This window comes from Peromyscus maniculatus, chromosome 17, assembly GCF_049852395.1.
Source record: "Peromyscus maniculatus bairdii isolate BWxNUB_F1_BW_parent chromosome 17, HU_Pman_BW_mat_3.1, whole genome shotgun sequence".
Lineage (NCBI taxonomy): Eukaryota > Metazoa > Chordata > Mammalia > Rodentia > Cricetidae > Peromyscus > Peromyscus maniculatus.
Genome location: NC_134868.1, coordinates 4,274,039 through 4,300,808, shown reverse-complemented (window position 1 = coordinate 4,300,808; position 26,770 = coordinate 4,274,039). Strand labels below are relative to the sequence as shown.

General features: G+C 53.6%; 1 protein-coding gene across 2 annotated transcripts; it reads left to right on the top strand.

Annotated features, from left to right (window-relative positions):
- Positions 1-1,361: 1,361 nt before the first annotated feature.
- On the top strand, positions 1,362-26,770 carry Tpm4 (tropomyosin 4). Of its 2 annotated transcripts, XM_016008193.3 has the most exons (9): positions 1,362-1,512; positions 7,716-7,841; positions 12,297-12,430; positions 16,748-16,865; positions 17,854-17,924; positions 19,656-19,731; positions 20,227-20,289; positions 20,370-20,439; positions 25,236-26,770. In XM_016008193.3, the coding sequence occupies exons 1-9, from the start codon at positions 1,399-1,401 to the stop codon at positions 25,316-25,318; spliced, it is 855 nt and encodes a 284-aa protein (XP_015863679.1). In that variant the 5' UTR covers positions 1,362-1,398; the 3' UTR covers positions 25,319-26,770. The 2 variants fall into 2 exon arrangements, with proteins under 2 accessions (XP_015863679.1, XP_076409350.1); XM_076553235.1 differs by lacking the exons at positions 1,362-1,512; positions 7,716-7,841 and adding an exon at positions 8,041-8,263.

Sequence of the window (26,770 nt, the reverse complement as noted above, 5' to 3'; positions counted from 1 at the left end):
GCCTCAGTTTCCTATCTGTGAATTGGGAAGGGGGTAGGCTGCTATGTTGCCCACAGGTGGAACCCCTGCCTGGAATCCCCCAGTGAGGTCATGAGTGGGCAGAGAAACACTTACTGAGCTTGGGGTGAGACTGAGTTTCACACACAGTACTGCAAAAATATGATAGCACAGTGCTGTGGTAAAGGCCTGTGACCCCAGTACTCTCCTAGACTGAGATGAGAGATTCGTAAGTTCTAGGCTAGCCTGGGCTGCATTGGAAGATCCTGTCTCAAACAAAGGGAAAGTGTCTACCTGTTAGGCTGGTGACAGGCTTGACTCGGGAGCCTTTGTGACCTGCCCCGGAGTTTTTTTCATTGACACTCTGAAGATACATTTAATCCGGTCTGCTTCTGTCACAAATGGAAACCGAGTCTGCATGGTGAGAACACAGATCAAATTAGGGAAGGGGTAGAGAAAGGACTCAGGGGAAGGTCTAGGCGAGGCCTAGATCCCAGACCAAGAAGGTCTTGCTGCTGGGCTGAAAGTCCAGGGTCTGGCTTTCCAGGGGCATTGGCAGGGGTGGGGAGTGCGGGAGTCTACGGGCATTTGCTGTTTTTGTGGGTCCTAGGGAGCTAAGGCAGGTTCTGAACAAGGAAGACAGAGTATGGGGTCTAAGAACCCCGGGCCTGCCTACAGCTGCAAGTTTGCAGGAGATAACCCCCGGCAGCTGATGGGCCAGGCTTCTCAGTTTGGTGAGCTGCATGTGAGAGAAACCACAGAAGAGACAGGGATGTAAGAGAGACAGACAGAAAGATGGAAAAGAGACAGAGAGTTATAGAATAAGAGATAGGGGGAGAGATGACAGGAGCAGAAGAGAGGCGAGACTGTGCCGGGTGTGAGCAGGGGACCTAAGGAAGACGCCTGGCCCTGAGACCCACAGGCAGCACTCGACGGGACAGGGATGCAGGCAAGCATCTCTCCACAGCTGAGGCAAAGACTCCGGGCCCACTCACAGACCGTCATTCTTCCCTGGAGCCAGGGAAACTGAGGTGTAGCCCTGCCCCAGGCCTGCCCACAGGAATCTCAGGAGACCCGCCTGTTGCCCGCAGTCTCACGTGGGTCCCATACCTGCGTCGCCAGGTTATAGATGGAACCGGATCTGGCCTTTTTTTTTTTTTTTTTTTTTTTTTTTCTCTAAGAAAAGCCTAGACCCAAATAAGGCAAGGTCTTCGGGCAGGTGAGCTGGCCAAGTCCTCCCGAGTGCGAGCCTGCGAGCGAGTGGCGGCTGGCCCGGCAGGCAGCAGACTTGGGCCTCCTCCAAGACTCGCCCGCAGGGGGGCGGGCACGCAAGGCCTATAAGGCCTGGTCCTCCACCCTGGGCTGCTCACACAGTCCCGGTGCCCACACCCCGCAGGAGCCATGGAGGCCATCAAGAAGAAGATGCAGATGCTGAAGCTGGACAAGGAGAATGCCATCGACCGCGCCGAACAGGCCGAGGCGGACAAGAAGACAGCTGAGGACAAGTGCAAGCAAGTAAGAGCCTTGGGCCACGCTGGGCCGCTTCCGGGCTGCCGAGCATCCTCTCTGCGCTGACTCCTTCTGCTGTCTCAGGCTGGGCCTGAGGGTGAGCATCCCAGGAACTCTGGGGCCTGGGCACTGCCGGGGGGGGGGGGCGGGGGGGCGGCTAATGCCCTGTATTAGAATAGGCAAGGGTACCAGCTGGGGAGATGGCTCAGTGGTTAAGGGGCCTGCCTCCAAGACAGACGACCTGCCTTCAGTCCCTGGGGTCCACACGCTGGGAGAAGAGAAACGCCTCCAGCCAGCTGCCCGCTGACACCCCCCCCCCCACGCTTGCACCACCACACTGGGGTGTGTGGTTTGCTAACAAAGAAAAACCGAGGGGAGCCCTGTTCTTCCCAGGAGGCTGTGGTCTCCAGAGCCCCTGGGTGCCAGAGCAGAGCGACACTGGCCCGTACGTAGCATGGTCAGAGGGAGTCAGAGAAAGTGAGAAGGAAGCGGACCTGGCCGTCAGGGTGTGAGTCAGGGCGGCTGTGTGTGGAGGCTCCTCTCCCTGGGCCTACCTCCAGCGTGCGTGTGTGCTCACACCTGTGTGGTGTGTGAACGTCGTACAGGATCCGGGGTGAGGAAGATAAGACGTCTGTCCGTCTGTCTGTCTGTCTGTCTGTGTGCTTCCGTCACAGCCGCAGGATGGTCGTATCTTGTTGGGGCTGTAGTGTCTGGACTTGCATCCATGGGGTGTTACCAGGATGGCTATTGTCCTGTGTGCCTGCCTGTGTGTCTGGGTTAAGTGTGTCAGTGTGTCCCCATCTGTGACAGCATCTTACACAGAGTGGCCGTGTGTGGAGAGAGGTGACCTGTGACCTGCTACAGAGTGGCCAGGAGGAGTCTGGGTTCCGGGAAGAGGAACCTTGAGTACTCTGGGAGCGGATGCCCAGGAGGCCTTGGCGTGGGGGACCCCCCCCCCCCGAGAGCTGGCGTGGGGGTGGGGGCAGTGGACACTGAGCAGGCTCAGCACTCACGGTCACTGCAGTGACCCGGGCAGAGCAAATCCACTTGTTTCAATGTTGCATCCAGAGCCCCAGTGGGAGGGAGGGAGGCAACCCTGTCCCTCACTCCGGCACCGTCCCACTCTGCCCTCAGTGCATACCCCACCACAGGAGCATCTGCAGCCTCAGATAAGCCCAGGGGTCCCCCAGGAGGGTGACCCCAAACTCGACTCCCTGCGCAGGCCAGGGATTTAGTTGGTTTAGACAGAAGACTTGTCACTGTGTGCCCAGGGACAAGCACCTCCAGTTCTCTGTGCCTTTGTGACCTCCCCGTAAGGTGGGGAAGTCACAGAGCCACCTCCCCAGCTCACACGGAGGCCCATGGGTGACTGTGCAGGTGAAACCCTTGGCCCAGTGCCTGGCTGGGCGTAAGCACTCAATAAATGTGGGGTTATATCCTGCCCCGCCTGACTTCCCCTTTGGGCCTCCCCATCCCCCACCGTCCCAGGACTGCCCGGAGAGCCTGTGTGGCACATCTGTGTAGGCTGACTCCACCCCTCCTCCTTCCCCGGAGTCCCTCCCTGGCAAACCTAGTCTAGACAGACTGCCTGCCCGTATCTGTGTGGTGAGTGAACATTGTTGCTTCGCCCAGCCCTCGAAGCCCTCGGCATGAAGCGCTTGGATTGGGAAAGAGAAAAGTGAGTCTGTGGCTCCACGTCTCACTAACTGTGGCTGGCTGGTCTGGCGAATCTCCCAAGGGAACCCAGTGCTCAAAAGAGAAGAGTGTCATAGTCCCCAGCCAGCTGTGACCAAAATAGTGACAATCTGTCCTGCTTCTCGCCGGATTTGTCTCTGTGTGTGTGTGTGGGGGGGGGTGGTGTACATACGTCTGCCCCAGATGGCAGAGGAAGACGCCTGTGTATGAGGTAGCACCCTCTGCCTTATCCCCTTCAGGCAGGGTGTCTCACTGGCCCTGGAGCTAGCCCGGCGGATGGTAAGAGCCAGTGCTCCTCCATATGAGGCGGGGGTGGGGGGGGTGGGGGAGTGTTATATGGGTGTTGGGGATTTGAACTCAGATCATCATGTGCTGTAAGTGTTCTTACCCACTGAGCCATCTCCCCAGCCCAGATTTTTCTTTTTCTTTCTATATTTTCCAAGTCTTTTTCTCAAGCAACCTGCTAGGGGTGACTTGGGTTCGAATCCAAGTCTTCCTCATTTTATTTGTCTGTTTTGTGTTTGGGGGGGGGCGCACACACGTGAGGACAACTTTTAGGACTTGGTTCTTTCCTTCACCTGGTCCTGGGGCTGAACTCAGGTTCTCAGGCTTGGCTTGGGCACCTTTATTCACTGCGTCATCTCCCTGGTATGGTTTTTTTGACACGTGATCCAACTAGGCAGCACAGACTGGCCTGAAACCCACAGTGATCCTCCTGCCAGGTGTCCACCACTGCACCTGGCTGCAGACCACCGTCTCTGAGCCCTTAGTGAAATCTTGGGGTGCTGGGTCAGAAGGTTGAGTCCTGCCTGGTGATAGAGGCTGCAGGGTGGGTATGGATACCAACATGGACTCCCCTTCCCAAGAAGGCCTAACACTGTGGGAGGACAGAGGGAGCCAGTCAGGACCCATCTGAACCAACCCCTGCCCCTGTGCCCCCAGAGACCTCCAGCCAGATCCGGTTCCTGGCTGTGCCTGCCCAGTGTGGATGTAGGATGGAAAACTGGCCCTGCTGTTTCCTGCCCACTCCCAGCTCAGGGCAGCAACATCCGTTACTGCTGCCCTTTGACCCCACATCCTGCCTCCACCTCACTAAACTGTGTATCCTATGACCACTTTACTGGAAGGGAAACTGAGGCCCAAAGCACAGTGGCTGGCCAGGGAAGGCTGCACACCCACACACTTCGTGCATGAAGTTTGGACAAAAGGAAAACGACCCAGTTCCGGTCGGATCTGTTTATTTTTCATACCCTCCTCCTACCGCTGGCTTTGGAGTGTGTCACCGATCCAGCCAACGAACTCCTGGCGGCTGGGGAGATGGCAGAGTGGGTAGTGCTCGCCACACAGCATGAGGAAGGACCTGAGTTTGGATCCCAGATCCCACGTAAAAGCCCAGCACAGCAGGGCACGCCTGTAACCCCAGCACTGGGGACCCGGGGCTCCCTGCCCTGCGAGGCTAACCGAATGAACTAGAGGACTCCAGTTCCAGTGAGAGACCCCACCTCAAAAAACATAGAGTGGAGAGGGACAGAAGCAGATGCCTGGTGTTAACCTGCCTTCCACATAGGCAAGCACACAAGCACACACCTCCACACACCTCCACACACATCCGTACACACACATACACCATACTCATACCAAAGATCACCTCCTGCTGTGCTCTGCTGCTGGGGCCCGTGGTGACTTCAGCTGCAAACCTGGCCCTCAGTGACATCCCCAGCCTCGGAATGCCAGAGGGAGGAGGCTGAGGGCAGTGGGGACAGGTGGGCTGAGAGCGGAAGGTGTCCACAGCAGAGCCTTGCAGTCACACCAGCACTGACTGATGTCCAAGTTCTACTTGTGTGAGCCTGGAGTCCCTTCCCCTTTCGGGGACTCAGTTTGCTGTAACACAAGGCTTCCATGAGCCTGTAAGTCTGTCTACATTGTTTCCGACAGTCTATCTACTGTCTCCCAAAACATCAGGAACTCAGTCGGGCACCCAGTCAGGTGAGGGGACGCATGCCTGTCACCCCAGCACTCTGGAGGTGAAGGCAGAAGGGGCAGGAATTCAAGCTCATCCCTGGCTGCTGGAGGATACCCTGGGCTACACGAGACCCTGCCTCAAAAAAACAGACGGGCTGGAGCAGCGGGTATGTGGTTAACAGCACTGGCCGCTCTTACAGAGGACCTGAATTCAGTTGCCAGCACCTGGGTCAGACAACTCACAACTGCAGGCATCTGCCCTCATGTGAACACACACAATCTCTCTCTCTCTCTCTCTCTCTCTCTCTCTCTCTCTCTCTCTCTCTCTCTCTCTCTCCATACAAAAACCCCTAAAACTCTCTCTATAGCCTCAGAATCCAGTGGGGTCAAATCTGTTTCACACTGAGAGTACTCATGTTTGGCATACAGTAGTTGCTCAATAAATACTCCACTCCACAGGTCCAGAAAGAAGACAGGGGGGTGAGGGCCAGCCCAGCTCTGGGCGGCGTCTTTAAGGAAAATGACTCACTCTCTTAGTCAAAGACAGCTTCCTGCCCTAGAGTGTTCAGAGTCCACCAGACCAAGTTTTCCATTCTGCAGATGGGGAAATTAAGGCCAGAAAAGTCTGGGGCTGGGAGCCTGACTTCAGGCTTTCTGCACAGAGGTCAAGTGCTAGGGAAGATGGGATGGCCCAGTCAAATCCATCATAGTGGCAGACGGGGACTGTGTCAGGGTGGCCTTGGGATGTCACACAAGCCAGCTGGGCCTGCACTCTGCTGTGCCTCATCTGGGACTCGTGGGTGACTTCAGCTGAACCCCTATGTCAGGCCTGCCTCCCGCCCCCCAGGGTGGGCTTTCTTCCTACCCACTGAGGAGTGCCTCGGGACCTCCCAGGTGGCCCCTCTTCCATCTCACTGCCTCTGGGAGAGAAGAGAACAGAGCATTAACCCCTGGGTCAGGACGCAGAGGCAGCAGATCTCTGAGAGCTCGGAACCAGCCTGACCCACACAGTGAGACCCTGTCTCCAAAGATAAAAATTAAAACGAGTGGACAGCAGCCAGGCACGGGGGTGCACGTCTTTAATCCCAGCACTCAGGAGGCAGCATCTTTGTGAATTCAAGGCCAGCCTGGTCTACAAAGTGAGTCCCAGTACAGCCAGGGCTACAGAGTGAAATCCTGTCTTGAAAAACCAAAAAAAGGGGGAAAAAAAAAAGTAGACAGCATTTAATGTTCTCCTGGCTGCTTTGCGGGCTCTCTTTCTGTCTCTGTCTCTGTCTCTGTCTCTCTCTCTCACACATACACGCACACACACACACACACACACACACACACACACACACACGCGCGCAGCCCCAGCTGGTTATCATCTTAGTTAACTTACTGTCCACAGTGATGAACCTTCCTGTGTCCCCAACAAGTTTACCTTGAGAACTGGGTTCCAGTCCTGTGCTGGTAACCCAGGGAAAGGCACCACCCTCTGTGATTCCTGCTGAGGGAGTCAGAACAGTGAGTGCTGGCTGCTTGGGGCCACAGACAGCATTGGGGTGACACAGTTGGCCACACCAGTCGATCCACTGGAGCAGACACAGGAGTGGCCCTGGCAGCTGGGAGATGTCATGGAGGCTGGGTGGGTGGCTTCCTGAGCCGACTCTGAAGAGCTGGGTGACTGTGAGAGAGAACGGGAAGTCGGGGACAGACCCTCAGGACTAACAGGACTAGGGTCTAGAGAAAGTTAAGGGGCGTGTAAATTAAAACAGTCACAGCAAATGTGCAAAAATCGGAGAACTTGAGTTTGTAAGGGAATCGGTCTCTGAGGGGTGTGACCAGCAGAGCCCTCAAAGCCAGGCACTGGAACAGGTTCAGGGCTCTCCAGAGCAAGGGGGAGCCACAGAAGGTTCTCGGCCGGGAGACAGGCCTGCACATGACCAGAAACTTCATCTCTCTGACTGTAAAGTTCGGTGAGAGACCCAGAGGCTCGACGATCCCTTGCAGGCCGAATTCCGAAAATGGGGATGTAAAATCGGATTTGTAGTGAGGCCCTTCCTCAAGAGAGTGGGGACGCTGGTGAGTCTAAGAATTCAGTAGTGCACACTCTGCAATGTGTGTCTGATTTATTTTTATTTTATGTGTATGGATGTTCTGCCTGCATGCAATGGTGTCATGGAGGTCAGAGGAGGGTGTTGGATCCCCTGGAACAGGAGCTGGGAATCAAACCTGTGCCCTCTGAAAGAGACCTATCTCTATCTACTTTTTACTTTCTGCATTAACAGGGGGGCGCGTGTGTGAGGTCGGCTTGGGGCAGTGGGTTCTGTGGATGGGCTCCTGGTGGTGTCAGGCTTGGCGGCAAGCTCCTTTGCCCGCTGAGCCAATCCACCAGCTCATAAAGGCTTTATGTTTCTTGGCCTCAAACTCCGCATCCCCCTGCCTCAGCCTCCCAAACGCTGGGCGACAGGCGTGCACCACCACGTCCGTACTTTACAGATAAGGAAACTGAGGCCCAGAGAGCTGGGACCCGCACCCTTAGGCTGACTCGTTCTCCTCTGTGTCCCCAGGTCGAAGAGGAGCTGACGCACCTCCAGAAGAAACTGAAGGGCACGGAAGACGAGCTGGACAGGCACTCGGAGGACCTGAAGGACGCGCAGGAGAAGCTAGAGCTGGCGGAGAAGAAAGCCTCCGATGTAAGCGCGGCTGCGGGCGCCCGCTCGGGCAAGGCGGGGCGGGCGGCGCGGGAGGACGAGGAGCCCTGCTCAGGGCAGCGGCGGCCAGCGGTGCCGACGTCAGCTCTCCCCCCCCCCCCCCGCGCGCGCCCGCCCGGTGCTGACGTCGCGGGCCGGCCGGGGTGACCTCATTGCCCGACGGCAGCGGCCGGGGGGCGGGGAGAGGCGGGGGCGGCCCCGGCGTGGCCAAGGCTCGCGGGCCCGGGCGCGGCCGCCCAGCTGTCGCCGGAGCCCAGCGGAGCGAGCGCGCCATGGCCGGCCTCAACTCGCTGGAGGCGGTGAAGCGCAAGATCCAGGCCCTGCAGCAGCAGGCGGACGACGCGGAGGACCGCGCGCAGGGCCTGCAGCGCGAGCTGGACGGCGAGCGCGAGCGGCGCGAGAAAGTGAGCGACCCGGGGCCCGCGCCGTCCCGAGCCCCGCGCGACCCCCAGCTTTCGTCCGGGGCTGCAGCCCCCGCGCGCTCCCGGGCCCGCGCCGCGCTCCCTCGCGCCCTCCTTTCTTCCCGGCTCCGTGCGCTTCCAGCTCTCCCTCCCTTCCTCCCTCTCTCCCTCTCTCCCCCCCTCCCTCCTTCAGTCCTCCGCCTGGGTCATCCGCACCCCGGGACCCCAGAGCGGGCGCCGTACGCCGACCGGGCGGGAAATGAGGGGGAGGGGGCGCGGAGCAGTCCGGCGTGGGGGGGCTCTCCGGGGCGGCCGGGCGAACCCCGCGCTCCCATTGTCTGCGGCCCGGCCGCCGTGGGGGCGGGGGCGGCGCGCGCTCTCGCTCCTTCGCGCCCGAACTTTCCCGGCGCGTCCCTGGGGTGCGGCCGCGACGTGTCGGCTGAGGGCGGGGTGGGAGGCAGGAGTATCAGGGCGCAGGCCTGCCGCACCCCCTCACCTCGTCTCCCCGAGCCCCCGGGAATACCCGCCGGGGGCCTCTCCACCCGCCCAGGTCGGAGCGCCCACTGTATGCGCGTCTCCGCGGGGAGTCCGGGGACCCGGGTGCATGAATAGCTCCGAAAGAGGAAGCGGCCTCCGCACCTCCTCCTCTTCATCCCTGGGTCAAGCCCGGGGCCGGAGGCGGATCTGGGTTCTAACCCAGCTCTGACACCCACAAACCACGCGATTCGCGTTTCTCTCCCCAAAAGTCCGCTAAAAGAGGTGGGTGGCCAGACCAGACTAGAGAGAGGCATTCCAGACGCTTCCGGGGCTCTGAGAGACCCCAGCCTGGGTACTAGAGCCGCGTTTGCTGGCTAAGGAGCCTCTCAGACAAGGGAAGGGTGTTGGGGGGACGTCCAGGGCCCCTGGAAGCCAGAGTGTAGGGACTCAGGGCGCGGACCCCAGAAACTGCCAGGCCAGGTGGAGTTGGCAGCGCAGGCACCGCCTGGACCCCTCCCAAGGCGGTCTGGGCGACAGCCTGGCCTGAGTGGAAACCTTGAGTCCCTCCAGGGCCTCTTTGGCTGGAGGAAGCCTCAGAACCGGGTGGAAGCTCCACACAGTAGCTGTTCTGGCCTTTCACACTCCAGTCCCACCCTAGACAGCTCCAAAATGGCCCCGAGTCTCCAGCCAAGCCAGGAATTTGGCGGCCTGGGGGGTGGGGTGCGGGGGATGCTTTTTTGCAGAACTTGGGGCTTCTTTAAAACTTCGTGTGACAAAGTGTGCTTCTCTTCCCTGTGGAAAGACGTCTCAAGTTGATTCCAGGCCAGAAGCACCCAGACCAGAAATGGGGGGCGGGGGCTGTGGCCGACTTCTGGGCCTGTGTCCCAACAGCTGGTTTCATTTAGATTTTTGTGTGATTAACCGACGTCTTCCTGTTCCTTGGCCACAAGTATCTAGCGAGCCTCTTTTACCTTATAAGGGAAACCCTTTGTAGCCCGTGGAAGGCTTTGATTGCAGGAAGAGGCGGAACTCAGGATGACTAGCCTGGGGGGCGGGGAGAAAGAGAAAGAGAGAGAGAAAGAGTGTGTGTGAGTGTGTGTGTGTGTCACACGCGGGCCCGTATGCACGGCCGTTAAGGCATGCTTATGAACGAGAGCTCTTTCGATTTTAAGCAGTTGAAAATGTGCCAAGATTCAGAATGTGCTTCATCAATCTAACTTCTTTTTCTTTGAGACAGCTCCTGAATCAAAAAACTCAGTGTGGCTGTGGAAGTTGGTTACTCCCTGGGTGTGGCCCTGCACCTCTGTGGCCCCCAGCTACTCCAGAGGCTGGGGCTGTCCCTGAGTGGTGCCGAGCTTGCTTAGCCTGCACAAAGCTCCGGGTCGGTCTCCAGGACTGGGTGAACTGGATGAGGCAGTCCCAGCACTTGAGAGGTTGAGACAGGGAAATCAGAAGTTCAAGGCCACTCTATGTAGTCAAGGCCAGCCTGGACTGCAGGAGACCATGACTGAAAGAACTATTGACTGCAGATGGGTACAAGGTTCTTTTTGGAAAAAGACAAAAGTTAACAAATTAGATAGTAGTCCTAATTGCATACTTTTGCTAAATATCCTGGAAACTGACCTGGGCGGGAACCAACCCTGCCCTGGCTTTTGGAATGTGATAGGTATTGAGGTTCAAGACTTAAAAGGAGGCACCCGTGGGCCACCGAGATGGTTCCGCTGCGTAAAGGTTCTTGCCACCAAGGCTGATGACCTGAGTTCAATCCCCAGGACCCACACAGTGGGAGGAGAAGCCTGAGACACACAGGCACACATTGATGTTGGGAGATGGGGGGTCACAGGTCACAAACTCTTTTTGTCTGTGTGTTGACAGGCAGCCTGGCCTTGTTCTGTTACTGCTCTGCGAGCTGGGTCGGGAGGACCCAGACTCTCCCTGATTTTTATAACTGCCCCCATGTAGTGGTTATCCCTGAAAGGAAGCTGATAGCCCGACTTCCTCTGTGTCTCCTTCAGCTGAATCCCATGCACCCACGCATGCATTTTTAAAATGTGTGTGATGGAATTTAAACTCAGGTCTTGATGCTGTGCAATGATAACTGTTACCCACTGAGCCAGCTCCCCAGCTCCCCAGCTCCCCAGCTCCCCCTCCTTCTGGTATTTTGGCAGAGGAACTTGCTGTATAATAATCCAGGCTAGCCTGAAATGATTTATCCTTCAGCTTCATTCGCTTGGAGCTGGGATCACAGGCATGTGTCCATGCCCTGCTAATTGGATCTTATGTGGCCAACTTTCTGTGCTCCTTCTTGAGGGTGGCCATCCCTAGGTGACTGGCCTGGCCTCCAAGCTTCTGAGGGACAGAGTGAGAAGGGACTTACCAGCCCCAAGTCACTGAACAAAACCAGTGCACTGATGGACTGTGTGTGAAGCCAGGGCCAGGAAGATGGCTCAGCTGTTAAAGGTGCTTGCCAACAGCTATCCTACCTTGAGTTTGAATCCTGGGACATGGGGGAGTGGAAGAACCAACTCCCGAAAGTTGTCCTCTGACAGCCACACGGGTCCCCACACACACACACACACACACACACACACACACACACACTCCGAATGAGTGTAATTCAGAAAAATAATGACAAAGCGTAGCAGTAAGAGCTCCCACCCTGGCCCGCAGTCTGTCCCCGTGTTGGGGATAAGCCATGCCACAGGCTTTGGTCATACCCCTTAGTCCTGTGAAGTGTTCAGTCTGAGAGATGGAGGTACAGAGAGGGACACAGCTGCCACTTGACCTCAGAGCTCATGCTCTTCTGCATGCCGTGTGCGGAAGGGCCCCTGGAAAGCCCGCTAACGGTGCTGGAGTGCAGCTCCAGGGCAGTGTGCTTGTGAGTGTGCGTGCACAGGGCCCCGGGTCCCTCTCCAGCTACGACAAGAGCAACCACAAACGGCAAAAACACCAGGAAGCCAGTGGTGCCCCTCAGAGAGTTGGGCATGTCGCACCAGGTCTAACTTTTCTTCCTTCCTTTCCTTTTTGGAGACAGGGTCTCACTGTGTAGCTCTGGCTGGCCTGGAACTCACAGAGATCCGCCTGCCTCTGCCTTCCAAGGGAGCCGCCCCTGGCTTGGTTTTTTTTTGTTTTTTTTTCTTCCTGTTGCACTTGGATTCTTATTCGGCGCATGGTAGCCGCACGGGTGGTCTCTCCTCTGCCGACTTGGTTGGCCATCAGTCACAGAGTGAATTCCTCAAAGTTTGCAGGAGACTGAAATTCCCTGTTCTCCAGGGAGGCCGGGTGCTGTGACTTGCCAATCGTGTCAGCACCTGGGAGACTGAAGCAGGAGGATTCCCTGAGTCGGAGACCAGCCTGGTCAATTCTCGAGGCCTGGTCTCACAGATCAATAATTTTTAAGAATCAAATTTAGATTCAGATGAGAGTGAATTCTGTTGAGCCTGGGCCCCTGCCTGGGTGGGCTGTGGCAGGGCATCGGGGTCACTGAGGGCAGGGGGTGGGGGCCGCCGCTCGCCAGCATGCCACTTCTCAACTGGCTGCACCTCTGACTTCTTCCCAGGCTGAAGGAGATGTGGCTGCTCTCAACCGCCGCATCCAGCTGGTGGAGGAGGAGCTGGACCGCGCTCAGGAGCGACTGGCCACAGCCCTGCAGAAGCTGGAGGAGGCAGAGAAGGCAGCAGATGAGAGCGAGAGGTAGGATGCTCCGACCTGTGGGAAACTGGGCATGGAGCTGGGTGTGGTAGTGCACCCCTGTGGGCCCAACGCTTCGGGGAGCTGGGGAAACCGGGAGTTCCAGGCAGGCCAGCCTGGGCTCCAGGAGGCCCTTGCTGACTTAAAAAGGTGTGTGTGAGGGTTGATGGCTCAGTAGATAAGTGCTTAAATCCTCAACACCCATGTGAAAAGCCGGCTGTGTTTACACAGGGGGACGATGGTGCCCGCTGGCGGCCAGCCTACCTCCAGGTTCTTTGAGAGACCCTGTCTCAAGGGAATAAGACAGAGTGATAAACAGGACACCTGACATCCTCTGGCCTCCATATTACACATAGATTTTGGATTTGAAATGGTGCTGGTGACCTCAGAGCTGAAGGAGAAGCCAGTAGGGTTTTACAGATGTGTGACAGTCCTGTAAACACCACACTCTGTGTGGTGATTTGGGGGATTTATTTTGTTGTTGTTTTTGTTTTTAATTCCCTTTTCTGTTTTATTTTGTTTGAGGCAGGGTCTACCCATGTAGCCCAGGCTGGCCTCAACTCCTAGCAACCTTCCTGCCTCAGCTACCTGAATGCTGGGGTGACAGACGGTCCCCCACGTGCCCAGCTTGGGTGTTCGTTGTTTTGTTTTGATGGTGGCCTAGGAGAACACATTCCAGCAGGCAGAGAAAAGCAGAAATGAGCAGGTGTGGGGCTGGGGCGTCGGTGTGCTGCTGCTTTCTGGGGAAGCCAGGGTGCCTTTGGTCCCCGTCTAGAGAAAACGAAGTTTCTAGATGATGTGGAGAGAAGAGGAAGTAAAGGTGGATGGTCAGTGTAGCAGCGCAGACTTTCATCCCAGGATCGGGGGACAGATCTCTGCCATGTGCCTAAGTGGCGGTTCCCATTGCTGTGGCGAGCGTTAGGCTTTCGGATGACCACAGGTGTGTTTCGGGGACAGTGCATAACCAGCCATCGCTGTGTGTACAGCTGATTGTGTTGCTCTGGTCGTGTCTGTGCCAAGAGGCTTCCGCGGGGAGCTCTGTCCCACCTCCTCTGGAGTGAGTGACTCTGGTGTGTCTCGGCTTGGAGGGCAGAGGGCAGACTACATGGTTACAGGAGCCATGGACAGGGTGGCCGGCCCAGCACTGAAGAGCTCCCAGTCTAGGCTCCTCCCAAAGACCTGACTGCAGATGGTGCTGCTGTGGACATCAGGCAGACACTGGACACCAGCGCGGAGCTGGGGTGCTGCTCAGTGGTGAGCGCCTGCCTAGCCTGTGAGAGGCCCAGGCTCTATACTCCGTGCTAGATGACTTGGACTGTCGAGGTGGTCCGGTGGGTAGAGGCCCTTGCTACCAAGTCTCATGACCTAAATTCAGTCCTGGGTCTCACGTGGTGCAAGGAGAGAACCAACCTCCTGCAAGTTGTCCGTGGCACAGATGTGCGCACCCCGAACACACACAGTGCCCATATTGGGCAGCTCACAACTGCCTATAACATGAACTCCAGGGAACATAGTACCTCTGACTTCTGTGTACACCTGCGCGCACACACACACACACACGCACACGCACACACACACAGTTAAAAATAAAATAAATATTGAAAACCAAAAACAATACGCCAGTGGGTAAAAGCACTTGCTGCCCAGTGTGACAGCCTGAGCTCAGTTGGTGCCTGGGACCCACCCTGGAAGAAGAACCAACCCTGCAGGTGTTCACAACGTCCACACTTGTGCCGGGGCAAATGCGCTCACACACAAATGAATGTGGAATTAAAATAATAAATAAATCAGGTGTTTTGTCATACTCCACAGTTTTAATAACGTGTGTGTGTGTGTGTGTGTGTGTGTGTGTGTGTGTGTGTGTGTCCGTGTCCTGGGACTTCCTGTGTAGACCAGGCTGGTCTAGAACTCACAGATACCCACATTCCTCTGCCTCCCGAGTGCCGGAATCAAAAAGAGTGCCCCGTGCCCACCACACCCAGCCCCTCCCCCCGATTGGTTATATTTCATTGTGTGTGCCACAGCACATGTGGAGGTCAGAACATCTTGCAGGAGTGGGTACTCCCCTTCGTCAGACTGGTGGTGACAAGCCCTGTTCCCACCGCGCGATCTCCACCTTGTTTTTGAGACAGGGTCTCAGTGGACAGGAGCTCCAGGGATGCTGTCCCCACCTCCCTAGCAGAGGTTTTTATGTGGTGCTGGGGAGCAGGAGCAGGTCTCAGGGAAAGCATTTGACCCACGGCCATCTCGGATCCCCATGACCGCCTCTGTTCCACGCAGCTCAGCGAGAGCAAGCTCTGCTGAGGCAGCTGAGTTGTTCTGGCTGCCCTCGGACATCATTCTTTCTGACCTGGTGTCCTTTATCTGAAATGCTTGGGACAGAAAGTACTTAGGAGTTTGGTTGTTTCTAGATTTGGGGATTTTTTGGCATGTGCATAATGAGATATCTTAAAGGTGGGATCCAAGTCCAAACAGGAAGTCCATATGCATCCCCTACCCCTTCTACCCAGGGACCGAGGGTCATTTCCGGCGTATCTAGTGTGCCCTCCTTTTGATGGTGGCGGGTGAGCCACTAAGGTAGGACTCGTGCTTAGCATTCACACTGCACTGAGTTCTAGCCCCTGCATGTCCAAAAAAAAAGTTTATCTTGAAAGCCAGGTATGGTGGAGCACGCCTTTGGAAACTAGTTTATTTTGAGCAGTTTGGCCGCCCGGGTTGTGCCTGCCTTCCCTGTGGTCTTTGCATGGCAGCTTGTTCATTGTATTTCCATTCAGCCCTGGCTTTGGAAGCTTCCAGTAATTCCCTTTCCCCCCAGCATAAACATCCCGCCCATCCTGGGCATGGACGTGTTCTTTCTCTCCTGTGACTCTGGGGTGTGTTTTTGGTTTTGGTTGGTTAGTTGATTGGTGCATGGACGTGTTCTTTCTCTCCTGTGACTCGGGGGTGTGTTTTTGGTTTTGGTTGGTTAGTTGATTGGTTTGGAGATTGTTTCTTTGTTTCTCTTTTTATGATTTTCACACAAAGTCTCACTGTATAGCTCCGACTGGCCTGGAACTCAGAGATCCCCTGGCTTCCGCCTCTTGAGAGCTGGGACTAAAGGTGTGCACCACCACACACAGTAAAACTCGGGCTTCGTTGTTTGCCTTTTGTTTTGTTGAAACAAGATCCCGCTATGGAGCCGGGCTTGCTCGCCTCGGTCTCCCAAGTGCCGAGATTGACAGACATGACCACTCACCCGCCAGGCTCCTCCAGCTCTCTTCTTCCGCTCAGCTCAGCCTCATGTGGATAAGGGCTCTAGAAGCCCTCTGTGGCTCTCCCCTCGGTTCCCACTACACCTGCGCCTCTACATTCCCGCAGGTGTGGCTGCGCACTCCGTGCTGACTGCTGATGCTCAGGCCTGTCTCGCGGAGAGGAAACAAACATGGGTGCACCCTGAGGAGAGGGGCCAGTTCTGCTGCCTGGCGGCTCCATAACCTTGAGCCTGTCTCTGCCTCAGTTTCTTTTGTCTATGAAGTGGGGATAGTAGAGCCCCTGCATGGTGTGATTTTTGAAAGCTGGAGGTCCACCAGACAGGGTGGTGATGCATGTCTGTCTTTACAGTGCTCCCAAAGGCAGAGGCGGGTGTCGCCTGGGCTAGGTACCAGAACCCCGTCTTCTAAGACCTGATGAAAGGGGTGTTGGGAGGTAGGATTGAAGCTCAGTTGATAAGAACGCTTGCCTGGCATCCACAGAGCTGGGTTCAATCCTCAACACCACATAAACCAGGTGTGGTGGTACAAGCCCGTCACCCCAACATCGAGGAGGTCGAGGCAGGGGGATCAGGAATTCAAAGCTATCCTTCACTGCACAGTGAGTTTGAGGTCAGCGTGGGGTATATGAGACCCTGATTCAAAAGAGTAAAAGTGAGTCTGGGGAGATTGTCCGTGGTCAAGGGCTTGCCGCACAAGCCTGAGAACCTGACTTAGTGTACCCACCCCCACATAAAAGCTGTTATGGGTGTGTGTGTCTAATCCTGGCACTGGAGAGGCAAAGACCGAAGGCCTTTGGCCATGGCCTGGGGTTCCATGGCAGCCAGTCTGTAGAGAGCAGCAAGCTCCAGGTTCAGCGAGAGACCTGTCTCAAAAAGATATCACGGGCTGGAGAGCTGGCTCTGCAGCTAAGAGCGCCTGCTGCCCTTGCAGCGGACCTGGCTTCAGTGCCCAGCACCAGAGGGCTTCTCAGTGAACTGAATGTGGAAGTTGACAGCAGGTCCTCATCCTTGCCTGGGCCCCGGGTGGAGGCATTTGAGGACCTGGCTCTCACACCCCACCCCGTTTGCAGAGGCATGAAGGTGATAGAGAACCGAGCCATGAAAGATGAGGAGAAGATGGAGATCCAGGAGATGCAGCTGAAAGAGGCCAAGCACATCGCTGAGGAGGCCGACCGCAAGTACGAGGAGGTGAGTGGGGCCGGCGGGGTGGCCGCAGGAAGTGGGAGGGAATGGTGCTGCCGATAGGAGCCCAGGGGAAGCCCACACGCAGGACGATTGCCTCTGTGGGAACATCTGTGTTTCCAGGCACAGCCACTTGGCTGGGAAGTTATCTTGATGGGTGCCAAAAAAAAGTCCTGCGGCCACTTGTCTGAGTCGCTGGAGACCCGCTGATCAGCTCCCTCCTCTCGTCCCTTAAGCTGGATGTGAGGCTGCTGGCAGATACGAGGGTCATGCCTGCCAGTCAGGCTCTGCCGCCAGTTTTTTATCTTTGTGGACATGGGCTTACACACTTGCTCAGGCTGCCCGGGCTAGCCATGAACTCTTGACTCGGTGTCCACTGCCTCAGCTTCCCAAGTGCTGGAACTATAGGTGTGAACCACTGTGCCTGGCTATCTCTCTCTCTCTCTCTCTTTTTTTTTTTTTTTCCCTGAGAAAGGTTCTTCTGCATTCAGGCTGTTCTCCCCATACAGAGAAGAATGTAAGGATGACCTCTGAAGTCCTAATCCTCCTGCCTCCAACTCCAAAGTGCTGGGATTATAGGCATGAACCACTAGACGTGGCTGAATTTTGTTTTTAGAGAAAGGGTCTAAGGAATCTCAGGCTGGCCTCCAACTCCCTTTATATAGCCAGGGGTGACCTTTAATTCCAGATTCTTTTGCCTCTGCCTCCCAAATGTTGGGATCGCAAGCCATCATGCCTGGATTTGTTGTGTCTTTGAAACTGGACCTCCCTAACAGGAATGACAGTGTCACCACCACACTGGGCTCTCTCTGGTCCTTCTTCCTCCATGGTCAGTGGCTCAGCTCTACCTTCCCCTTGCCTGCCTCACTTTGGAGACCTGAGATGTTTCCATCCCTTGCAGGCCCCAGAGCTCGTAGATTTGGAGGGACCAACATCTGCAAGGAAATGACCTGGTAGTGGGGATGGGTCTCAGCTGGCCCTTCTGTCTTTGTAGGTGGCGCGTAAGTTGGTCATCCTGGAGGGTGAGCTGGAGAGAGCAGAGGAGCGTGCGGAGGTGTCCGAACTGTAAGTGGCAGAACGGGGCTGAGCTGCTCATCCGGCTCCAGAGGGAGGAGGGAGGAGGGAGGAGGGAGAGCGGGCTGTGCTGGGAATTGGGAATTGCCTGCAGCTGGGGCCTCTGCTCAAGGGCTTGGGCATCCAGCGTTCAGGACTCATCCCTCCTTTTTTGCTTATCAGTTGAGAGCACATGGTTACTGATGGTTCTAACTACCAAGGGTCCTTTTCCCATCAAGAAACTGGGAAATTGGGTTGAGACCCCAGGACAGCATAGAGGGCCCAAATTTTCCTGCTCCCAGCCAAGGCTACTGTGCTTTGCTTTGATTTCTGGGTTTTTTTTTTTTGTTTGTTTTGGTTTTTGTTTGATACAGGGTCTCTTATAGCCTGGAATGCCTGATCCTCCTGCCTCTGACTCCAGACTGGTGGGATGACAGGCATGCAACCATGAGCTTTTAAATTTTTGTTCCTCGCAATTTTTATTTTATTTTATTTTTTTTATTTATTTATTTATTTAATTTTTTTTGGTTTTTCAAGACAGGGTTTGGTTTCTCTGTGTAGCTTTGCGCCTTTCCTGGATCTCGCTCTGTAGCCCAGGCTGGCCTCGGACTCGCAGAGATCCGCCTGCCTCTGCCGCCCGAGTGCTGGGATTAAAGGCGTGCGCCACCCCCGCCCGGCTCACAATTTTATTTATATATGTATGCACACACATTTTACTTTGTTTATATCACACCCCCTACACCCTCTTTTCCCACTGACCCTCTTCTCGGTGTGCCCCCTCCTAACTTTCATTCTTCTTGTGTATGACCTGCTATAGTTAGTAGACATATAGATTCACATGAGCGTGGGGAGGGTCATTGACCCCACTAAGAAATGTAGCCCCTCCTCCCCCAGAGGCCATTGACTGCTGATAGCTACGTGGGGAGGGTGGGCCTCAGAGCCCACACCTCCTCCGTGATGGAGTGTTGTCAGGCCCTCCTGTGCAGGTCCTGTGTGGGCAGCCACCTCAGCTGTGGGTTTGCAGTAACCCTGTCTTGTACAGAAGACAGCCTTTCCCAGCTCCCCTCCCCATCCTCTGGCTCTTACATCCCCTCCCCATTTCCTCAGTGTTCCTTATTAGCCGTTTTTATTCTTGAGACAAGGTTTCACTATGTAGCCAGGCTGGCCTGGAACTTGGACTTTCCTGTCTTAACTTCACACTCCCAGCCAGGCCACTGTGATCTTCAGAATGCTGTCTGTAGATGGCAGGTGCCCCACGTTTCAGGGCTTTGCTTCTGATGTTGGTATTGGTGCCTGACTCGTTCCAATTGGGGTGGCTCAGCTAGAATCCCACAGGTCCCAACAAACAAAACACCTCTCCCCTTGGCCTTGGACCAGGGATCCAGCTCCACAGAGAGCCCTGCAGGGCTGGGAGCACCCTGGCTTCACAGGTGCATTCTAGGCTTGCTTCCTGGAGTGTCCGGTATGAACTCTGAATGCCGTCTCCCACCTCCCGCCCTCATCTCCTTTGCGCACCTTCCTGAGAAAGCCCGGCCGGTCACAGATTTCACAAGTCCCTATTGCCTCATCCCTGGCAGAGTTTGCTTTGCAAACCCTCCAGGTGCCCTCCTGCCCTGCCTCTGCCTGTCCCTGGCAGGAGAGGGTTTGCTAAGCTCCCAGCATTCCCTGGGGAACGGAGGCTTCTTGGAAGGGAATTGCCTGCTGTAATGTAAGAGAAAACACACATCTTTTGTCTTGGTGCAGAAAGTGTGGCGACCTGGAAGAGGAGCTCAAGAATGTCACTAACAACCTCAAGTCACTGGAGGCTGCTTCTGAAAAGGTCAGGTGGAGGGGGACCTTGCTGCGTTTTGTCCTGTTCTTCAGTCTAGGTGACCTGGCGTGTGCCAGGGTGTCAGCATGCAGACCTCTGTTAGTGGGAGCCTTGCCGAGGCAGGGTTTCTCATCTCTTTGGCTAGGCTAGCTCGCCAGCTTGCTCCGGGGATCCCATCTCCACCGATGGGCTTTTATGTGGATGCTGGGGTCCTCACTGCCAGGCAGGGCTTCCCCCGCTGAGTCACCGCCCAGCTCGCTCTTCCTTTTTGAGAGTATTTGTTTATGTACTTAATGTGCACAAGTGTTTTTGCCTGCCTTGTGTGCCTGCACTGCAGGCTGTCAGGTTCCCTGGCACCGAAGTTACAAGTCCCTGTGAGCCTCCGTGCGGTGCAGAGAACTGAACACGGCCCTCGGTAAAAGCTTCGAGAGCTCTTAACCTCTGAGCCATCTCTCCAGCCTCCTTCCCCCCTTTATAAGAACTGCCTTTTGGTTTCTCCCACAGTATTCTGAAAAGGAGGATAAATATGAAGAAGAAATCAAGCTTCTGTCTGACAAGCTGAAGGAGGTGAGTGTGGCCACACCCAGCCATGTCCTGCTTTTTGAGGGGCTGATCTGAAACAGGGGAGTGACTCTCTTCTCCCTTAGGCTGAGACCCGAGCTGAATTTGCAGAGAGGACAGTTTCCAAACTGGAGAAGACAATCGATGACCTGGAAGGTAGGAATCGCCACCTCCCTGAGTGACACATGAAAGGTTGGGTGAGGGGGTCTGTGGAGGGACAGAGCTGGCCTTTGTTTCCACAGTGAGGTCTTCAGAATTCTCACAGAGATGCCTTGCATTTTTGAAATGCCTCTGGTTCTTGCTGGCCTCCCTCCCAGAGACCAGGCTTATTTATCTTAGTGTGAAGAAAAGGAAAAAGGGGCCGCAGGGCCTCGGTTCCCCGGGGTCACACACAACTCAGCATTTCTTGAAGTGACTTTAGTATTCTTCAAGATAGAGCACGGAAATTCCAGACACTTGGGGTTGGGATCCTCCAGGCTGTCTCATCCAGGAAGGGGAGTGAAACTCATTCTTCATATCCCTTATCCATATAAGGGAAAATGCTCCATTCCAAAGGGTGACCTGTGCAGGACGACGTCATTAGATCATCAGAAGTCACTTTGGGCCCAGTGGTGATGGGAGTGGGAGTTATTTATCTTAAAACAGGGTCTTACAGTGTAGACCAGGCTGGCCTTGCCTCTGCCTCCCAAGTGCTGGGAGTAAAGGCGTGTGCTACCAGGACTAGCTCACCATTATTTTAAGAGTTCCTCTAGGCTACTCCGGTCCAGAACCTGAGACCTCTCCGTCGTCACTCCATAGCTGTTTGTTAGACATGGGGCTCAACTTTGTCCTGGTCACTCTGTTTTCTCACTTTTCTCCTCCTGTTCGTCTACACTGTTCCATCTCAACCCTCTGTCTTCTCTCTTCGACTCCCTCCCTGGGGACACCACCATGTAGACAGCGCCCAAAAGCTCAAGGAAATGGCTATCATGAAGGATCTGAACCAGCCCTCAATGACCAAACCTCTCTCTGAGGGCAACTTGGGTCTTAGCCATCTCCAGGTGACCTCCTGCCTTGGCACTCCAGGGACCCACCTCCTGGCCTTTTCCCATGTGTCAGACTGACTGGAGTGACAACAGGCCATCTTCATCTTGTCCTTGCCACCTCATCTTTGAGCTGGAACAAGGTGCCTTTGACCGTGGCTGGGATGAGAGGTAGAGGCTCTCTTTACCCAGAGAAAAATGATGCCCACGTGGTCCTTTTCTGAAAATAATTCCAAAAGCCAATCTGGCAGGAGTCCTGAAACACAGCAGTGGCTAATCAGAGTGGCAACCCAGTCAATGTTTCTTAATAGAGAGTGTCTGATGAGTCCGCGAATAAAAGGAGGCTACCTTTGATTGGGGTTCGGCTATGAATTCAAGTGGTTGCAATTCAACTCTTGTTCTGTCTGTTACACTGAGGATGATGACCGGAGTCCCCACGTCTCCACTGTCTCTGGAACAGTCAGCCAATGCCCTGTCCCTGGGGGGAGGGAGCCACACAAGGGATATAACACCCATTAGCAGTAGAAGGAAGGTGAACCTGATGTATTGACAAAGAAACAAAGGTACTGGGCATCTGGAGGCTGGCATGAGGATTTGAATTTGAAGTCTGAGCAACATAGCCATATCCTGTCTCACACCTACCCTCCCAAAGAGAGGTTGGGGGAGGGAGATGACTCTGTAACAGAGTGCTTGCTGAGCAAGCAGGAAGATCCAAGTTCAGATCCCCAGCTCCCACATGAAAACTGGACATCGACCCCCATAATATAACTCCAGCACTCAGGGGTGGAAAGTGGTGGAGACAGGATCACCAGGGCCCCCTGGCTGCCTACCTAGCTCCAGGTTTGGTATGAAACCCTGTCTCAGTATAAGGTTGAGTGATAGAGCCTCTGTACTCTGCACAAGGGGTGTGAACATATATGCACATACACAGAAGTGTGTGGGAGGGGAGAGACAAGCAATAAAGCGGGGTTTTCCCCAGTTCCAACATTACCTAAGGTGAACATGTTTCCATAGCACTTGGGATAACCAGGGGAACCGCAGGCACTGAAAGTTCATGCTTAACTCAAATTTCAAAGTCTACTTTTTCCTAATCTTATCACCACCAGTACCTCATATCACCCCTAAAACATGTACGTTTGTTTGTTTGTTTGTTTGTTTGTTTGTTTGTTTGTTTGTTTGTTTCAAGCATGAGGACCTGAATTCAGTCCCCGTAACTAAAGTAAAAAGGCTAGGATGTGACTTGGGCTTGTAGAGTCAGCACTGGGGAGAGAAGAAATAAGATCCCTGGGGCTTGTTGGCCATCTAGTCTAGCCTACTGAGTGAGTTTCTGGCAGTGACAGACCATGTCTCAAAAAAGCAAGGTAAGGAGGCTGGAGACATGGTTAAGACCACTTGCTCTTTCGAAGGACCTAAGTACATTTCCCAGCATCCAGATCAAGTAGTTCACAACTACATGTAACCCCAGCTCCAGGGGACCTGGCACCCTCTTCTGACCTCTGCAGGCACCTGCACACAGATACACACACACACACACAAAAGATAGATGACTTCTGAGGAAGAGCAGCCAAGGTTGACCTCTGACCGACCTTGGAAAGATTCATTTTGCCAACTCTAACCTCTCTACCACCAGCCTCCCCATTCCTGTGTGCCATTTACATTAACCTATTTTGTAAACAGGATGGTGGTGGTGAACACCTTTAATCCCAGCACTCAGGAAGGAGAAACAGGCAGATCTCTGAGTTTGAGACCAGCCTGGTCTACAGAACAACTTCTAGGACAGCCAGGGCTACACAGAAACCCTGTTTGAGGGGTGGGGTGGGCGTTTTTTAAACCGTGCCCTGTATACCTTGTCTTGCATGGGCCCTGGGATAGATTACAGACCATGCTTTTGTTGTTTGCTCTGTATTTCCCTGACAGTTTTCCAGACATGAATAGCCTCCACCCTTTGAAATAACTATCCCTTCCTGTCTGTCTAATCATTCTAGAGCCCTACAAGAGCTTCTACAGACTGATGCCATAGAGCTCAGCCCCTTCCTGTTGTCTGTCTGAACGGTGTTGAGGGTCTCAAGGATAGGGAGCACTTTGGGAGTGGGCCACGGGGGCCTCTTTCCTCTCAGACCTAATTAACAAAACATGCTGGAATGGGGGACCAGGGTTGATGGTAGAAGACCTGGGTTATATCCCACCTTCATTACTGAGCTGTGCAACGCTGAACAAAGGTGCAGTCTGGATTACCAGGAGGTGTCTAAGAACAGGGAGCAGCTGGCTCCCAAGAGCATCCAGTTGACAAGTCTTCACCCAGCCTGGGTGGGCCAGTCACAGTAGTTTGTCACATAAAAGCTTCTGTGGCTTTAGAGAGGCTGCAGTCTGAGGTGTTTTTCTTTCTGAAAATTTCCAGGTTGATCCTATCACAGTTTAGGAGGTCTTTCACTTTCTTCCAGTATTTTAATGACTCCTGGCCTGGTCCTTATCGACCATCATTCACACAAACCAGTTTTCTCTCGTGCTTGGTCATGCAGAGCTTTTACAAATTATTGTATTTATTTATTTATTTAGGGTTGAAGGGAGCACACAGAAGGGATCAAGTTTCTCCTACCGTTTGGGTCCTGGGGATGGAACATAGGTCTTGCGGGTTGGCAGCAGGAACCTTGGCCATCTCACAAGCCACCCCTGTCTTTTTTAAAATGTATTTAGCCAGTTCAGCTATTGAGTAGTTTGCCTGCTGTCTGACTTAGGTTTCAGTCCTGTGTCATTTACCTGGCATCTGACTCCAGTGCCAGAGGCACACAGACAGTGAACATGGTATGTCTGGGATTACAACAGTCATCTCCAGACACTGCAAAGAAAAATGGGTTATAGGATTTTATATTTTCCTAACAAGTCACCTGTATCTAGGACCAAAATCTTTTATGTGTATAGCACCTCCTGAGTTCTGAAGCATGTCCTAGTTAGTTCTCCTAAGGCCTATATTACACACATTGGTGTAATACATCACAGATGGGAAAACTGAGGCCTGGAAAGATTAAATGGCTCACTCTAATGGTACATCATAGGGCTTCAGTCCAAGTGCTCTGGCTCAAAGATTGCTGGGTTTAGCAAAGGAAAATACAGGGCAGTTGGCCAATTGAGTTTTCATCTCATGAAACATTTGGGATGTTAAATTTTTATTTGTAGTTTGTGTTTGTGGGGGAGGTGCTCACGTGCCACAGTGCATGTGTGGAGGTCAGAAAACAGGTTGTAGGAGTCGCTTCTCTTCTTTCCATTGTGTGAGTCCCAGAGGTAAAACTGATTATGGAAGGGGAGGTGCACACCTTTAAATCCAGCAAGTGGATCTCTGTGAGTTCAAGGCCAGCCTGGTCTACACAGTGAGTTCCAGGACAGCTAGGGCTATATAGAAAAACCCTGTCTCAGGAGAAACCCTGTCTCAAATAAGTAAATAAATAAAACCTTGATGATCAGGCCTGGCAACAAGTGCCTTTTCTTTTCTTGATGAGGAATCCTACCAACCCAGGGTTTTTCTTTGGGTTGGGGGTAGGAGTGAGACGAGGTCATGTGTGCTGGAGTGTCAGGTACACATCACAAAGCCAGGCTGTAGACATTTTTGTTGTTTTTGTTTTTGAGACAGGATCTAACTATACAGTTCTGGCTAGCCTGGAACTTACTGTGTAGATCAGGCTAGTCTCAAACTAAGATCTACCTGCCTCCTGAGTGCTAGGATTCAAATAATGCATTATCACGCCCAGCCTAATATTCCATATTTTATCTTGTTTGGTCCTTGATCCCTATTACTCCATGGTATTCTGTGTGATTAGAGCATAAAGTACTTTCTTAGCCGTGACTTTCACTGACAATTCAAGGTGCCCCCCTTTTCCTTCCTTTAACAAAGATGCTTATTAATTCATTTTTCCTTCTTGTCTTAATCCTTAACAGAAAAACTTGCCCAGGCCAAAGAAGAGAATGTGGGCTTACATCAGACACTGGATCAGACACTAAACGAACTTAACTGTATATAACCCAAACCAGAAGAGTCCTGTTCCACCACCAACTCGACTCCAGAGAGTGTGCCATGTCTTCCTCTCTTGTAAGAAGTTCCTCTTGTTACTGTGTCTCCACCTTGCTGGAAATGCCAAGCAGATAATGAATTCATGACCAAATATTTTGTATCAGACAAGCTTTGAGCACCACTTAAGTTTCTTTCCTTTTCCTTTCAAATGGCACCAGCTTCTTCAGCTAGTCTTGTTCTTAAATTGCATTTATTCCTAAAATAGGCAGGGAATTTCACACTGAGTGTAGTTGCTTAAGGCTGAGGGCATTTGGTTCCTGGGAATTAGTCAGCCCCACACTTTTAAGCACAGGCTCAAGTATCTGTATCTGATAGTATCTGGTCACTGTTGGGGAAGTTATGGGAGGCTGGGGGTTGTCACAAGAAAAAGTGTAGGAATTTTCCACCTAGAGCAAAAATTAAAAAACGGGCTGCTATGGGAAGTCAAGCCTGATCATGCTGAGCCGGCTCCACACTCCACTGTGCAGAACAAACTTCCTTTAAGCATTCCAAGTGAGGATGCTGGGGTGATTGCCCGTGTATCTTCAGACAGATCCTTGATGCTGTTCCGTGCACATTTTCCTTTCACTCCAAAAGTGTCCTCTGAGGAGCAAGTGTCTTATTCCGGGACTTGTCTGCTGTGGTCTAATGACATGCTCAGCAAGGAATATGGCAGAGTCCAGTCCTTTTCAGATCAGTCATGTCAAAGATTGCTAGCAAAGCCAGGCGGCAGTGACACACGCCTTTAGTCCCAGCACTCGGGAGGCAGAGGCAGGCGGATCTCTGTGAGTTTGAGGCCAGCCTGGGCTACAGAGTGAGTTTTAAGCCAGCCAGGGCTACATGGTGAGATCCTGTCTCAAATAACAAACAAAAAGACTGTTAGCCATCAATACATTGAGGAGACTGTTCTAATAACAAATGCTGGGCAACAAAAGTCCTCTCCAGCAGCAAGGTGATAGAAAAAGGAAGTGGTTAAACTTCATCTCCATTGTTCAGGGAACAACAAATGGAGGCTTGACTTTGCCGAGACTTGAATTCCCTCGGGAATGACACTAGTAAAGACCAAGAAACTCCTGATGGAACTGGATGTGGAGTATTCCGTAGGCTGCACTTTTTTTTTTTTTTTTTTTTTTGTAGTTTTGCTTTCTCAGTTAACATCTCAGACTGAAACATTCCACATTCCCTAGCAGCGTGGGAACAACTCGAGTTTACAATTCCGACTGAACATCACCCTGCTTCTAGCCTATCTGAACCCCTGCCCCTCACTCCTATTTATTACGCATCACACTACCAGGGAGGTGAACTTGTAGCAAACTGTGCAGTTGAATAAAACCTACTCTGTTCTCTAGATTCTTGCAATTGTATCATATGTGATAATATCACTTTTTCTACATTTTGGTCAAATAAATTTTTACATAAACAA